Source organism: Anoplophora glabripennis, unplaced genomic scaffold, assembly GCF_000390285.2.
Source record: "Anoplophora glabripennis isolate ALB-LARVAE unplaced genomic scaffold, Agla_2.0 scaffold423, whole genome shotgun sequence".
NCBI lineage: Eukaryota > Metazoa > Arthropoda > Insecta > Coleoptera > Cerambycidae > Anoplophora > Anoplophora glabripennis.
The window spans coordinates 148267-165971 of NW_019416529.1; the positions used below are offsets into that span (position 1 = coordinate 148267).

The 17705-nt window shown below is 33.4% G+C and overlaps 1 protein-coding gene across 1 annotated transcript in view; it reads left to right on the forward strand.

Moving 5' to 3' along the window:
* The window catches only part of LOC108911760 (titin), a 280890-nt gene that overhangs the window by 100982 nt on the left and 162203 nt on the right, over positions 1-17705 (forward strand). The window contains exon 14 of the mRNA XM_018716773.1: positions 15745-16124. Coding sequence (XP_018572289.1) covers positions 15745-16124 — 380 coding nt within the window. The remainder of the gene's footprint in view (positions 1-15744; positions 16125-17705) is intronic.

Genomic DNA, 17705 nt, shown 5'->3' on the forward strand with positions numbered 1-17705 from the left:
TTTTGTGCTGAGAGATGAGATAACAGCCTAGAATATTGAGAATGCAATAAAACTTGTAGAATACTCTACTTTCTAAACAAAAGAAAACGATATCTACAAATCATTCTTATTTTTGTTGCTATAACGTGTTTTCTTTTCTTCAAAGGATCTATGCAAAGGGTTAGGCTTTCATTTAGTCCCTCTATTTTTCGTTTCTCCTTTTAACAACCAACAAAATTTCGCCCTATATATGTATAGGGCGAAAATTTCCGAATATTTCTGAGGCGAAATTGAAAGAAGGACTTCAGATTCGGACATTGTTCAAGGATGCAACATTCATCACTACAATGAGTAGCGTTGAGAAGAGTTTGACTAGTTTCAAAGTTGTAGCGACAAATTTTTTTAGGAAACAACAAGAGTCCTAAATACGAAGAAATTGTATCAAAAATGATAAAAGACCTCTAAGACCTGGGATGTCTGATGGACTACAAGTTGCACGTCCTTCATTCACATTTGGATTGGTTTCTTGAAAATCTTAGAGATTATAGCCATGAACAAGGCGAACGATCTCATCAGGATATGAAGGTTATAGAACTGCGATATCAAGGAAGATGGGATGAAAACATGGTGGCCGATTTTTGTTGGTTGTTAAAAAGAAAAACGAAAAATAGGGAGACTAAACGAAAGCGTAACCCTTTGCATAGATCCTTTGAAGAAAAGGGAACACGTTATAGCAACAAAAATAAAAATGATTTATAGATATCGTCTTCTTTTGTTTAGAAAGTAGAGTATTCTACAAGTTTTATTGCATTCTCAATCTTCTGGGCTGTTATCTCATGTCTCAGTACAAAAAGTAGATGGATAGATGGGTGAATGGGTGGGTTTTATAGGTGGTACAGGTGGAAGAATAAATATGCGTATTCATGCATGAACGACTGGATAGAAAGATGTATGAATTCATAAATGGGTGGGTGGATAAAAAGATGAATCCAGAACTCTGCAACACGAATTATGCCATGAAAATGGCGTTTTTAAGCATTTTGATCTATTTTCTGTTTTGGAATGAAATTGGACCAGCTTGTCTTGACACTATGAAGATAAATTGGAATTAATCGAGTGAAAAATCATATGTCTAGTAAGCTGAGTGGCTAATTTGATTTTTTATAACTGTCGTCGATCGTAAATGACTTTTTCTGTGAATTTTTGTGGGGTTGTGTAATTAACCAACAAAAAAAGAAAAGTGGTCTGTTCTAAAGACTAGATCTATGTATCCTCATGTATTTTGACGCGCTGAACAGAATCCGGGGCAGAATAATTACTCAATTACTCTCCATTTTTTTAAAATCGCAGAAAAACCACATTTAAATATAGAAACATTTGGAACAATTATAAAAAAAGAAAGGAAGTTATAGGTGGACCATATCTATATGATTTTTGACGTTCTGAAGCCAATCCGAAGTTGAAATTATTCTATCACCATCCAGTATTTTTATCTCGTGGAAAATAAGCCGAAAATCTGGGAAATTTCTTCCCAGAGATAGTCAGAACATCGGCCATTTGATGCCCCTAAAGAGGGATGAGGGTATTCGAAGATGTGAACATCGTTTCCAGATAAAAAAAAATATGTTCCTTTAACTTCTTATTCCTTTTGTAACAAACTCGGCTATCTTCAAACGACCTACGCATTTTTCTCTTTTCTATGTTTTTGGATAGTTTTTCCTTTTAAGAATCCAACAGAAATCTGCCATGGTATTAATATCTCACCTTCCTTGATAATGACGTTCCATTTCCTTGATATCATGGTGAAACCTCTCATCCTGTTCTTTGCTGTAGTCTTTGAAGTTCTCCGGAAAGCAGTCAAGATGATTCATCAGGCAACTGTTTGAAGTTTTCCAACAATTCCCCAATTAAATTCTGGCAATACTCACTCTTCTGATTCCCTAAGAAATTCTGAGTGACTTTCTTGAAACTCAGCTATGCTGCTCTATCAGTATCATTCATTTTTGTGATAAATTTTTCGTCTCTGAACACGGTACCTTCTTTCAGTTTAATATCACTTATTTCCGGAAACTTCTCTCCTAAATATCTAAAACAGTCGTCATCTTTGTAAAAAGCTTTTACGAACCATTTCTAGAGACCACGTTTAATATGGAAAGGTGGAAACAGAATATTTAAAGGATCAACTATGCACTGTAAAGAAATTTCACTCAAATTTCACTCAATTTTACTCAGTGATGTATAAATTTATGTCCACACTCGATTGAGCGAAATTTTCACTCTATTAGTATGAGTACAACTGATTGAAACTATTGTATCAGAAATTAGTGAGTATTACTCAAATCCGAATTTCTGCAAGTTTGCGGTTATCACTTGAGTGACTTTTGACTCTATTCTGAGTTTATAAAACCGATTTAGAGTTGACTTTTTCCCTAATATGATTTAAATTTAGCTATTATTGAGTTACTCAGACTTGGTTTTTAATTAACTAAATATTGGCTTGTTCTCCTGGCGATCACGCTTTTCTGGAGCATCTAACGAGCCCCTATCAACTGTGATTGAAATTTGTTCTTTTTGGCCATACTTTAGATTCACAGTGATTCTTTCTGTCTCTAATATTTCATAGATAAAACAAGCAGGGATGAAAGATGCTGGTAATACTCTTGTTTTGAAAAATATAATTTTCCATATTTTTTGTATTTAAGGGCGATTTTTTGCTATTTAAAAAAAATAATGGAAGGTGATGTAGCAATTATGGTCCCGAATTCGGATTCAGTGCAAAATAAAGAATACATGCGTTTAATCTTTGGAACAGACCACTTTTCTATTCTTGTGGGAGTGTGTTATTAAAGAACCCAAACTATTAAAATAGCAATCAATTTAATTTAAATTATTTTTGGAAAATTTTTGTATCTGACAAAACTGTGACAATTAACACTCTGCGAGCTACAGCCCTGTCCAGCATTGAATTACACCCGCAATATCTAGTAAACTGCTAAGATCATTCGTCGGCAGAATCGCCAGACTATGCCTTATTAGTTCTTATCGTTATGCCATAGGTGTAAAATAATGCTTTTTGTTAATAAATATTGAGCAACGTTAACAATTAATATATGACATACTTTGTAGGTTACATCTCACCCACATTTAAAACATGTTAATAGATAGGTATCCAATTATCTAAATCGTTAATTGGTCGTCTCACCTATTACAAATTAATGAATACTAATAAGTAAGAAACTGGTGTTAGCTGTTTACTAGATCAGTATCAGCTAGCACCAATTGGTCGTAATTTAATGCTGGACGGAGCTGTAGTCGGCAGAGTAGTTGTTCCCAAAATATCACTATTTAGAAAGTTTATTTCGCCTAGTTTGATACTAGTCATGTTTGACAACTAAGACTGATTATATCACAACATACTTCGTAGGTTACGTATATCTCACAGCATTTTTTTTAAATACAAATTTCTTTTGCACTCCATTGGCTTAAAGTGCCTATATTGTTTTAAATTATAACTTAGAAAGGAAGTGTCGCTTTTGCTAGGGATTTAATTTAATTTATCTAACAACAATAAATCAACGAATTTTGGATGTTTCAAATCAGGGAGTACAAAAAGTGTCTTCTAATCTACTTTTATTGTGGGTTATAATTTACGTTATTTTTATTAAGTTTCAACCCTTATAAACCACTCTTAATGATAAAAATATAAAATTAATGACCTTAAAATATTTTTATAGCGCATACCTATATTATAGGTAGAAATCTTTTCAATAGTTTATGGTATTTTAAATAATTTATTACAATATTTCAACCCTTAAAAAACTACCCTAAATAACAAAATATTAAAAAAAATAGTTTTTAACAGTTTGAAATGATTTGAAAGTACAAACAGGATAAATTTAATTCTTTTACCTGTTTATAATACAATTTATAATTTATCTCATTGTTCTAACCACCCCCAATAACAACAAAATATAAAAAAATTGGCTTTTAGATTAAGCATTTAAAATGAATTATAGTGCTCTGCTATACAGGGTGTCTCAAAATTAGCTGCCAACTCTGAACAGGCCGATTCTATGATCAAAACTAAGTAAAAAAGTTCATATGAACATGGGTCCGGAAATGCTTCCTAAGGGCAAAGGGACCCATTGAAGAGGGATGAATGGAAATCATTTTTTTGCAATATCTCCCAATCGCGTTGTGATAAATGAATGAAATTTGGTATACACAGCTAAATTTTGATGAGAAATTTGATGGACTAATTCATTTATTTCCACAAGGTCCATTGGGGTGGGTACGGGGGGGCCTTTGGTACTTTGCGTGTGTAACTTTTTCATCTTTGACTTTTTAACAAATTGGACAGCAAATTCCGTTTTCCCGAACTGTTTTACGTTAAAAAGGTACTCTTGTTTCAAATCGTTATCTTTAACGGTTTCTGAGAAAATCGCTCTTGAATTAATCCCACTTTGGTCAATTTCATAGTAATTTAAACAAAAAAAAATAATAATAATAATAAGTAATCAGTAATACACATTATTGATGTAGAACAATTATGATATGATGATTTGTTTATGGCTTTTGCGATGGTAATGCTGCGCGGCAGAACGCGAGTACGGCAGAAGGTTTCCAAACAGAAGGCTGACATCAAGGAGGACATTCCTCACTGTATTCCGCAATTTAGCTGCAACCGTCACTTTTCGAAGGGATCATAAGATGGAAACTTAATTTTGATAACAGACAACAAGCTATTTTAAAAACTGTTCAAAAAACCCTCCACCTTCTCTGATACAAAGTCTTGCCCTACGTGTAACACTTCTCGAAGCTATTAAGATGCTAAAACGGTTTTGACGAATTTCATTGGCTGCATCATTGATACGCTGCAGCAATTCCTCACGGGTATCGACTTCGGTGGCGTAAACTTTTTGATTTAGATATCCCCAGAAAAAGAAGTCCAGCGGGGTTAGGTCGGGAGAACGCGGCGGCCAAGCTACCGGTCCGTGCCTCCCTATCCACCGTCCAGCGAAATTTTCGTTTAGGAAATTTAGAACATTGCGACCACTATGTGCCGGGGCTCCATCGTGTTGAAAAAACATGTTACGTCGTAAATTTAGAGGCAGATCATCGAGAATTTGGGGAAGATTTTCTTGAAGTAAGTTTAAATAAAGATTTGAATTGAGACGTTGTGGAATTTCAATAGGTCCAATCAGAGTGTCGTGAATTATTCCCGCCCATAAATTTATGGAAAACCGTTGCTGGAAGTTTGTTCTCCGAACAACATGTGGGTTCTCTTCTTCCCAATAATGAGAATTATGAAAATTTAATTTTCCATTTCGGGTAAAAGTAGCTTCGTCACACCACAAAATTTTGGAAGCTTGCTCGTTGTCCAGCGACAAAATCCAGCGACAAAATTGCATACGTGGCGCAAAATCTTCTGGTATCAAGCCATGTACACGTCGATAGTGATAGGCATGTAGACCTTGTCGCTTTAATATTCTTCCAACCTGAAATGTTAGTAGCACATCTAATCAATTCTGTTAAGGAAATCTTTAAGATATGTAGTACCGTTGGCCGAGGAACATTTATTTGCCTTGAAATGTTCCGTATGCTAGTCGTAGGATCTTGTTCAATAGCGTCAAGGACCTCCGCTTCCCTATTAATCCTGGGACGTCCTTGACCCGGTGCCTTTCGAAAAGTGGCGGTTGCAGCTAAGTTGCGGAATACCGTAGGGAATGTCCTCCTTGATGGCAGCCTTCGGTTTGGAAACCTTCTCCCGTACTCGCGTTCTGCCGCTGCAGCATTACCATCGCAAAAGCCATAAATAAATATCATATCAACTAACTCTTGTCCCGTAAACTCTTCCATTTTTTTCGCTTAGAACTATTAAATTGGCAATCGGGTTGACAATACTTTGACATAAGAATACCTTGATAATTTTGTTTAAATTACTATGAAATTGACCAAAGTGGGATTAATTCAAGAGCGATTTTCTCAGAAACCGTTAAAGATAACGATTTGAAACAAGAGTACCTTTTTAACGTAAAACAGTTCGGGAAAACGGAATTTGCTGTCCAATTTGTTAAAAAGTCAAAGATGAAAAAGTTACACACGCAAAGTACCAAGGGCCCCCCCGTACCCACCCCAATGGACCTTGTGGAAATAAATGGATTAGTCCATCAAATTGCTCATCAAAATTTAGCTGTGTATACCAAATTTCATTCATTTATCACAACGCGATTGAGAGATATTGCAAAAAAATGATTTCCATTCCTCCCTCTTCAATGGGTCCCTGTGCCCTTAGGAAGCATTTCCGGACCCATGTTCATATGAACTTTTTTACTTAGTTTTGATCATAGAATCGGCCTGTTCAGGGTTGGCAGCTAATTATGAGACACCCTGTATAGTGTTTATCAGATCACTGGGTTTCATAAAAATCACCCTTCATTATACAATAAAAACAATTTATACATTTAAAGTTGATAAGTAGAATCATTAAAAGATTGATATGCTCCGAAAATTGAAGCGGTAAGGTACCGTTGGGTTTTTAACGATAACTTCCTTAATTTTAGAGCTATTAAAACGATCCAAAAACGATTTTACGGAAAGCTAAAAGTATTGTAAAATTGAATATTTTTTAATGCGTTAATTTTGAGATTTTTGAGGTTAAAGGGTCTGAAATGACCTTCGCTCTCAATTGTAAACTTCTAGCAGCGACATCTCTATTAATTTTTATCCTACACAAATAAAAAAAACTAAATATTATATGAAAAAAAATTCTAAACTTTTGTACTCTACTTTTGAACATTTTTCGTATCTTTTTTATTTTTAAAGTTATTTTCAAAAACATATTATTTTTTTGGAATTAAATTTTTTTTTTCAATCAAAACGTAATATTTTCAAAAATATGCATTGTAAACCGCTTAAAATTGTATAATATATTGTTACCACATAAAAAATGTAAATTGTAGAAGTATTACCTTTAAGGTGGCCATATTCCCGGCCGAGAAATAGTGAAATTTCTGGCGTTTTTAGGTACTGAAATCTTTGAAAGTAAAACGTGTAGAACAAAAGTAAGCACAAAAATAAAATCCTTGATGTTTTGTTTATTCATTGTTACCATTTAAATTTACTCAAATAAAATAATAACTAAAAAAAAAGCGTTTGTAAAACATGCGTTTGCTGTTATTCTAAACCCACATTTTAAGAATTATTTTCACGTACTTATAAACAAAAGTAAACAATTTTATATGTAAATGCAAGTAAATGTTATAAGAATATTTACATGTGGAATTATATATAAAAAAGTTAGTATTTTCGAAGATTTCAGTACCTAAAACCTTGATGGTTTGATCGTTTTTTGCACCTGTTTATTCGTTTTACTGCGGCGTCTGTGAAAATAACCAGATGGCATGACATAACATTCCTATTATTTGATAAGCTTTAGATTATTCAGTTATTAAATGTTTGAAATTATTTGTCTTTGCGGAAAACACTATTTAAAGAATATGGGGCCCTTAAGTTTAAATCTCGTGAAAAATTCATCAGTTTTTGTACTGATTTTGTAAGTATTTTAAAAAATGTTTTGTGCATTTTTCTTGAAAAATAGAAATATTTTTATTTATTTTACGTTAAATGCTTCCAATTTAGTTTCTGGCGGACATGAAATTATCTTCAACCAGCCATATCTCAGCACCTATTGCACCTACATAAATGAAAAAAAAACTCTTTTTCTTGATGAAAAATTCTTCATTTTCTTCGTGATGGTATCTTTTCATAGAATGTCTATTGTTATTCGAGAAAAACTGCTGAAAAACGTCTTCTTTTTAATAAAAAATGTACATTTTCAATCACCAACTCAGAAAATATTGACTTATCGAAAAATGTTCATAGGATACTTTTTACTTAAAATCGATTGCTTTATCGATTTCTGGGGTTATTTTCAATATTTTATTTTTCACCCCCTGGGCAAAAGCGCTCATCGACACTATACAGGATGTTTTTAAATGAAGTAGCAAAAATGGTACCAGTGAATGTAGAGTCAAAAATAAGAGGATTGAAGTAAAAATACCTTATATGAAAGTTACATCCCTGAGGCGATATACCCTCTTAAAGGAGGGGATTGAAATTTACATTTTAATTTTTTTCTTTAACATGGGGGATGCTAGAGATACGAAACTTGATATGAGCATCCAACTAATAAAGAGACAACTTTTCAATATTTATTCGATCATTGGCGTATTTTATAAAGGAGTGAAACAGTCAACCCCATTGCAATATTTTATTAGAAATTTTTTATATGAGGCAAATTATTTATTTAAAAATATTTATTCGGAAGATTGATTTATTGCGCAACTTTTTTACCTCTTGCAATTTTTCGAAAAAACCGATAGTTTTCAGTAAAAAAATTAGATACTTCATCGTTCACTAAAGGGGTAATTGCGAAAAAAGTAGGCGGATGTCATAATAAATAAATTGTTATTTATCATATTAATAAATTGACACTTTCTGTGACCAAGTTTCGTGTCTCTAGCATTCCTCATGTTAAAGAAAAAAATGTGAATTTCAATTCCCTCCTTTAAGAGGGTATATCGCCTCAGGGGTGCAACTTTCAATCCTCTTATTTTTGGCTCTACTGGTACCATTTTTGCTACTTCATTTAAAAGCACCCTGTATAACTTTTGTTTCTTGAGCTATTTTCTACTTACAATCCAAGTTTCACGTTAATCTATCCGAAAGAATTCGGATGGGAAACCCTTGGTTCCTTGGACTATATTTGTATTACTTTTAATATGTTCTTATATGGCCTTAGTTTAACGAAAAACAATGACAAGTAACATTTTTTTTATAAATTTTATGGAAACCATCTTTTTATGAATCACACCCACTTTAAAGCGAAGTGACTAAACTTAAGATCTTGTAAGAGGAGCAAAGCCTTAACGCTCATTATCTTAAATATAAACTTTCAGTTTCTGTGTCTCTGCCAAAATTCACCTACAACATTCTCGGGTATATTTAGTTCAGTATACTAATATTTGCTGCAGCGGTACATTCCGTGGATCGCGTCGGTTAAATATACCGAAAAAATCTAATTTCTCACTCCGGCTAAAGATAGATGTCGATATTTAATTCAGCGATATCGGCATAACATATTTACCATGCTGGTGATTGATTTGGAAGATGACGGTTCAGATCATATCCACGAACTAGCTCTCACCCAATTGCGCAACAAGTGGTGTACCAGAGAATGTGCTATTTCGGAATTCCTTGAGTATCTAGTAAAATATCAAGGTATGACGCATAAATTAAAAAAAAATTGGCACATAAACAATACGACGGCACAGTTTACCGTTGTGATATAAATATTATGTGACAGGTGGTGGATTAATAAATTAACGGCGCAGTCTTATGTAATGAAAACGGGACATATGTTTGCTATTGTTGATAGTACTGCGGTAGGATATACGTAATCGATACCTTTCACTAGGTAGTTTGCAGTGTTGCGTGCATCTTTCTTTCCGGGCAAGTATACTTCACATTAAAAACCGGAAAGGAAGAATGTAGACGTAAATACACAGAGAATAACGGTCTCAGCAGTTGGAAACATGAGTATTTATTTTATGAAATAGGAGTTCAGGAAGGTAATCGTACTTACGTACCTAAGTTTGGTAAATATCAAAATTGGCAAAACTACTTCGAACATTTGCTCTAACAACAATCAAGATACTTTTTACATTAACTGAAAGTACATACCTACCTCAAAATTTAATAACGCACGTTTCTAATAGCTTGAAATCAGTTCAGCAAAGCTAAACATATTTGTTATTTGAAGAATAGACTATATTCGTTTGAATTTGCATATTTTTCTTTTTAAAAATAGTATTACTCATTAGTTTTTCATAAAAAAAAACAGTTACAGTTTATTTAAAACTAATTTTAGTTCATTATAATTGTTTATTTAACGGTTATAAATTATCCAATAAAGGTATTTGGCAACAATAGAATATGTGGTAAATAAACCTTGTCTAGATTTATTTGTGATACTGCTTAGCGATTTTTTTGCTCTGGTATATTAAAGAACTTAGTTAAAATGATCTAAGTTAGACGTTCCATCAGAATATTAGGCTCAAAGTTGTTATTTTCTAACTTGTTTACAGTATATTCCAAAATGATCGAACAAAATTCATTTTTTCCAGTTGAGATTTAAAAAAATCGCTGGAACAGGTCAATTAATAAATAGAAGTTGTCACTTTTCTGACATATTTTCTATTTTTTTAGTCATGTTTGACAGACCTATAACATTACCGACATTTTTATTAATAGGACGTTCTATATTTTATAGTATAAATAGATAACCCTTCTAAAGATCAATTCAGCGATATACGGTTATACCTACTTTTTTGTCATAGTTGTCAAATAAAAGTAGAAAATTGTCTTTTATGTCGTCCTGACGACTATTTGAAACAATCATAGTCTCTTCTGTAGTTTAAAAAACGTACCTACTCTTTATTAATTTTTTTCTACTTACTTTTTTCTCAATTCAATAATTTTACTTACTTTAAAGCTTTTTTTCTCAAAAAAAAAAACAATCGATAAACACATAAAATTCACTTTAGTACCTTAGGTATAACGTGAATCGTTTTAATTTCAATTCATTCGCTGTTAAATTATTTTGAAAAATGTTTGCCCTTTTAAGCGAAAAACAGAGAATTGAAATTTTAATTATGATTGGATGCGCGGAGAAAAAATCCGTAGTCAACAGGAGATAGGTGAATTATTTCACTATAAGTATCCAAACCAGAGAATTAGTCGAGCTACAATAAGTAAAGTATCGAAAAAGTTTCAAGGAACAAGAAGTTAAAAGATTTATCTGGATCAGGAAGGTGAAGAACGGTAAGCGAAAATGACCGTCAAGATATGATGCTCGCCGTTACTGAAAATTCTCACTCATCCATTACATCTATATCAGCCAAGTTCAATTTTTCGAAGTTCTCAGTTCACAGAACTCTGAATTCTCAAAAGTGGCATCCTTACAAAGTTAACGTGTTACAAGAACTATGGACAGATGACACAGACAGAAGATTACAGTTTTGCGAGAAAATTAGAAATTTATTTGAAAGACAACCTAACTTAAAAAAACCACATAATTTTCACTGACGAAGCAACTGTTTCCTTAAACGAAACCGTGAACAGGCTAATTACTAAGTTTTGGAGCCTAGAAAATTCGCATTGGATGCAAGAAAAACATACACAACGGCCGGAAATAGTGGATGTTTGGGCTGAAATAGTAGGATTAGAAGGATTATACAGGGTGATTCACAACTTATCCAAATAAATTTGAGAATAGATGCAATATGAGAAATGGAATCAATATCGTAAAAAAAAATTGTAAAATCCTTATAGTTTCCGAGAAAAAAAATATTGAAGTTATAGTATATTCAACCACTACATAGCTGGACAACTGTAGTCTCTAGCATTATTCGCCACGTGGCCCCAGCGACTCCGAATACTGAAATCGGATTTTGCAATCGTCGTTGCGATAGTATTTACCTGTTATCTGTGGTGTTTACAATAGGTTTTTATTAGTTAGTGTCAAAAATGGGTAGTTAGTGTCAAAAATGGTTTGCGTGTAGGTATAGCAACTCGGAATTGATGGATATCGTTTTTATTTATGGTGAAGCATTTTGTGTTATGGTGAAGCAAGACAACATTTGTGTTAGTTCGTAGAAACTGAGTAAGACGGACCCAAATGTGTTTACACGTTGGTGGATAAAATTTTGAACAATTGTTGTTGTAACATCGGGTATGTCAAATGATTTTATTATTTAAAAACACAAATTAATTTTATTACTAAAGGCAAAAGCAGTTGAATTTGCCGATATAAAATAGGTGCGATAAAATTCTATTTACATATTTATTTCCTTGCGAAGGTTTTTGTCCGTTTTTATCACACCGCCATGCCGGTCGCATTGTGCGAGGTTAGGTTTTACAGTGGACCAGTTTCCAGTGCCGTGCAGAGGTGTATTTTTAAATCATTTTCGAACTGTCCTTTTTGATTTTTTCTTTACAAAATTGTACTTGTAAGGGTCCCCTGTACATCCAGATTTTTTTTTTGATAAGTTCTGAATCACCCTGTATATTTACTATAAAATATAGAGCGTCCTATTAAAAAAAATATCTGTAATGTTATAGGTCTGTCAAACATTGTTCAAAAAAATAGAAAATATTGCAGAAAAGTAACAATTTCTATTTACTAATTGACCTGTTTCAGCGATTTTTTTAAATCTGAACTGGAAAAAAAATATGAATTTTGTTCCCTCATACTGTATATGATTAATCAATTCGTATTATATGGAAGAAGTAGTAAAATAGGAATAATTCATTCAACACTATTTTCCTTACATAGATAGTAAAACCTTTCACCATCAAAATGCCATTTTAATTGCCAAATACAAAAATTATTTCGGAGTAGAATATGTATTTTAAAACTAAATTTGATAATTTAGTAATTATTGCGGTTACAGTTAATGTTTTTGAAATCACATCTAAGAATGTTTAAAAATCTTGTAATCTCTCAAAAGGGAAGTTATTTGGTTATCCAATAACTAAAAAAATTATTTCAAATTTTATGATACCAACAAATCGCATTAATCTTAGAAAAATGTCGCCATGTTTATTTGCAAATTTTCATTATTTACGTAAATATTATAAAAAATGATCGATATTTTGGGGTCGGTTTATACAGAATGTTTTGGGAAAATTTACATTCAGGGGCTGAAAAAAATATAAAAAAATAAGATTATGGTCTTTCGTTTTTGAGATAAAGGCCTCAAAAATGATTTTCAAAAACTAAAATTTAGCCGTATTTTCCATAAGATAATGCAATGTGATACAATATGATACAGATTATTAGGGATGTAAAGTGGGGGTGTTATTAGTTATTATTAAATTCTAACATTGTTCCTGTAAATAATGGTGTACCGTAGGGGTCTGTTTTGGGGCCTCTACTCTTTCTTGTTTATTTTAATGACCTTCTCGGTGCTCTTGACGATCTTATCAGGTAGTGACACATATTTTAATGTTTCCCTATTTGACAAAGCTAAATATTGGTTTTCAGCAAACAAACTAATGTTAAATGAGTCTAAAACTCAACACATGAACTTCACATCCGGTAGAAACTGTTAGGTTTAATGTTGGACGATCACCTAAATTGGAAAGCTCATATTGATACTTTGTGCACAAAACTATCTTTTCAAATATTCGTATTACGACAACTTAAAAATTGCTTGCCTCATGATATTCTAAGATCTGTTTATTTCTCTTTAATAACTAACCGTTGGACTTACGGAATTTTATTTTGAGGAAATTCAGCATCGTTTATGAGAGTCTTTTGCTTGCAAAAATCGGCTATACGCAATATCAGTAATTCTTCACCAAGTACACACTGTCAGCCATTATTTAAAAAACTAAAAATTCCCCCATTACCATGTTTGTATATACTAGAGTTATTACTCAACACTCACTGTAACATAAACGAGCTTAGACACAATTATGATAATCATAATTATAATACAAGACATGCTGATGATCTGATTGTCCTGAAATCCTGGATTGACATTGCTAAAAAAATAGTTTGGACTTAAAACTTATATTTTAGTAAGTAGATTCGCTCAACACAAAGTTAACGCAATGAATTTTAAACTTTTTAAACCATTTACCAAGCATTACTTAACTTAAAATTGTTTTTATAGCGTTCAAGAGTATATAAAATTGACATTTAAATAAATTTTACATATTCACTTACTGTCTTTTTATATTTTTTATATTTTATTTATATTTGTGACACAACATGTACCTTTTGTATATAAAATTGTCAATAAACAATACAATAATATTAGTTTTTTGACTATCAACTAGATGTCACTAGCTACCACATTTCCCACAGACATTTCACGACGTAACTTCTTTGGGATTAGGTTTTTTACAGTGTCATATATTATAATGCAAAATTTCAGTTTTCCAAAGAAAAGGTGCTCTTGCTGAAATTGTTAAAGCTTCCAACTTACTCCCAAAGTCAACCTCATTAATATACAAGGTGTCTGGAAACGACTGCGCCTTACTTTAAGGGTAGTTTTCTAGGAAGAAAATAAACCGATTTAGACCAAGTTACCTTAGTAGAATAGTAGTGTAAGAAACCTAACCTCAAAAAAAATTGTGTGCCATGTCATAAAATGTCACTGAAAAATGCAATTCCATTGTTTTTTAAAAAAGATATGGCCAAACCTTGATTTTAAAAAATCATCCGTATCTCAAAAACAAAAGAAGATCCATAGGAAAGAATCGTCTTTTTTGATGTTCGAATAACTTCCGAATTTATAATACCTTTTTCCTAAACCATCACTTGAAATGTTAAATATCACCACCACACAAAAAAAAAGTTGTCTGAAATGTACATGCGACATATGATTTCCGATTTCGCCCGCTGAACACGAATCCGGAGTCAGTATTGCTCCATCGCCCTTCAGTTTTCAGCAAAACGCTGAAGAATCTTCTGAAAAATTAAAATTTTCCCTAATGATAGATTTTATAGATGGGTAACGTTCGTTATGAGCAATACAAAGTTTCCTAAAATTTTTGCCCGCTAAATACGGGTCTGTAATGATGGTTTTTAATCAACCTTCATTCTTCAGCGAAATTCAGAAGAATCTTCAGAAAAATGAAGATTTTGAGCTTGCTAGTTGAAGCTTGTCGTGTGATACATGTTTTCTATAGCATTTTTCCTGTTGGATTCGGAATGTATATTTCTATACCGACCTCTTCAGCAAAATTCAGAAGAATCTTCAGTCTTGAAAATATATCAGCTCTTTTTCCGAGAGCTGATTCCTTCTGGGTCGTTATGAAGCTGATCGAATTCTAACATCGAATTCGTAAGTAATGATGCTTTGGAAAGTATATATACAGCATGTACATAATCATGTATTTACCATTTTTGTGAAGACTCTTCTGGGCTTTACTGAAGACTGAAGAAAAATGGATAAATTCAGATTCCGGATCCATGTTCAGTACGCAAAAATACTTCGAAATCATACTACAAATACTTCAAACTACATAAATGGAGTTCCAGATATAGTTAATAAGCACGAAGTCTTCATGTTTCTGGAGATTCTTCCGAATTTTTCTGAAGACGGAAGGTAAGTGGAGTAAAAAAAGATTTCCTATCAAAGTTCAGCGGGAGAAATACTATGGAAAATATGTATCACAAGCAAAGCTTCAATTAACAAGCTGAGAGTTTTAATTTTTCTGAAGATCCTTCTGAATTTTGCTGAAGACGAAAGGTCGGTATAGAAATATACATTCCGAATCCGAGTTCAACAGGAAAAATGCTACAGAAAACATGTATCACACTACAAGCTTCAACTAGCAAGCTCAAAGCTTCATTTTTCTGAAGATTCTTCTGAATTTCGCTGAAGAATGAAGGTTGATTAAAAACCCTCATTACAGACCCGTATTTAGCGGGCAAAAATTTTAGGAAACTTTGTATTGCTCATAACGAACGTTACCCATCTATAAGATCATAGATCATTAGGGAAAATTTTCATTTTTCAGAAGATTCTTCAGCGTTTTGCTGAAAATTGAAGGGTGATGGAGAAATTCTGACTCCGGATTCGTGTTCAGCGGGCGAAAATACATCGGAAATCATATGTCACATGTACATTTCAGACAATTTTTTTTTTGCGGGGTGGTGTATTTATTGAAATATTCCTCAATCCGCAGATGTTCCTGGACCGATTCCCGGTGAGCCGGTGGTGGTCGACACGGGCCGCAACTGGGTCAGCCTGTCCTGGGGTAAACCAGAACACCGAGGTGCTTCCTCCATCGTGGCGTACCGTGTCGACGCCTGGTTGAGGGGTGGAGAGGGCGCGAGATGGGTGGAACTAGGTATGTCTCCCTTGAACACCTTCGACGCCTTCAACCTTAAGCCAGGGGGCGAGTATCAGTTCAGGATTACTCCAAGGAACAGGTACGGATGGGGAGAGAGCGTCCAGAGCGGTACCATCATAGTAGGCAAGCACAACGCTTTGCCCGAATTTACCAAGATCTTGCCTGGACAGCTAAAGGCTTTGCTAGGGTCCGATATTGCTCTCGAATGCGAGGTGAGTACAAAAAATCACTAACAAAATTTTTTGTAAAAAAATTAAAACCTGTTTAAAACCTTTGTTTTAAAATAAAATCATGTTTTTGTTCAATTGTGTGTTCAGTCTGGAAATTTATCATTTAAAATACGATCGCTTATGTACTTTGTCGCCTCTAGATACAGATTTACATTGTAGTCCCCTAAGCTTTAACTAGGAATCGTTAATCTGCTTTTTGGGATTGAGGCTGACTGAGAACTCAGTCGCAGGTAACCTTTTTGTAAAGTATCGGTCTAACGGTCCAGATGAATAACTTTAATTTTCACTTGGGACCCTCTTTAGATCCTACTGATCACACCGTTGATCCTCTTGATTACCATATCCCTTCTCTGCAAGGAGTTTTGGAACTTACAAGATTTTTCTTTCTTCCTTACTGGGTTGTAAAGTTACAGTAGATCTCCTGTCTAGAACCCACTGGTGTTCTCTCACATCGTACCGTGTTTTCAGCCAATTACTTTCAAACTCAATTTTCTGTCGGATTTTGTCATGGATGGCATCAATTCCTTTGGATTACTCGGATATATAGTCTTCGAGTGAGTCAAGCTGATCTTCTGTGTGTCCAACAATAATATCTAATAATAACCTCAATTCTCTACCGAATACTATACTGACTGGTAAGAAAAAGGGGACCTATTGGTTCCAGTCGGTTTGATATTCATTGACGCAATTATTCGCAAACGAATGCAGGGGTGTTGTTCTGGTCCTTTTATTATTCATCAATTGGCAAACTCTTTGGAACACATCCGAATCAAAATTTCGTCCTTGATCCGAATCCAGGTCTATTTCTATACCGAATCTGCAGAAGTTTTCAACGAGAATTAGCTAGTATAACCTTTCTTGTTTACACCGAAGTGTCTCTCCACCAAGGACTTTCCTCAGCACTTTGTGGATTCTGTTCCCTGAGAGTACGATCTGCTTCCATGCTTCGCTATCTGAACTTTTCCACGATCTTTACAATATTTTTTTTCTAGAATGAGTGAGTCCCATATTGATTGTCCATGATTTGTCCGATATTTCTGTCACTTTTGAGTTTATCTTTTATATTCCCCATATCAGATGTATGCTGTTTTGCATTCATCTCAGATCTTCGTTCGTTTATCCTGTCCTCATATCAGATCTTACACTCATTTCCATAAACTATTTCATTAACTCGTTCATTTCTTCATTTCTGCTACTTTAGATTTTGTACTCACTGGCATCTATAGATTTCCTTTATTTGATACGATTATTTTGAAACTGTTAACTTACTTTGACTCTACATTTCACAATAAAAAAATATATAACTTAATCATTCGGTCGTTTATACATTTTTCATTGTTTTTCCAATTTTCAATAGATTTCTAAGAACAGTTTATAGTCCAGTCATTATAGATATGAAACAGCCTGTTTCGGGAAAAAAATACTATTAGAACTCGAGGCTAGTTGGGAAACTTTGTTTAAACAATGGTCAAAGTTATGAAAAGTGGTTTTTTGACTCGCGTAAAAAACTATTATTCATTGCGAAAAAACGTTTATACAAAAAAGTAGGTATTAAATAAGCTT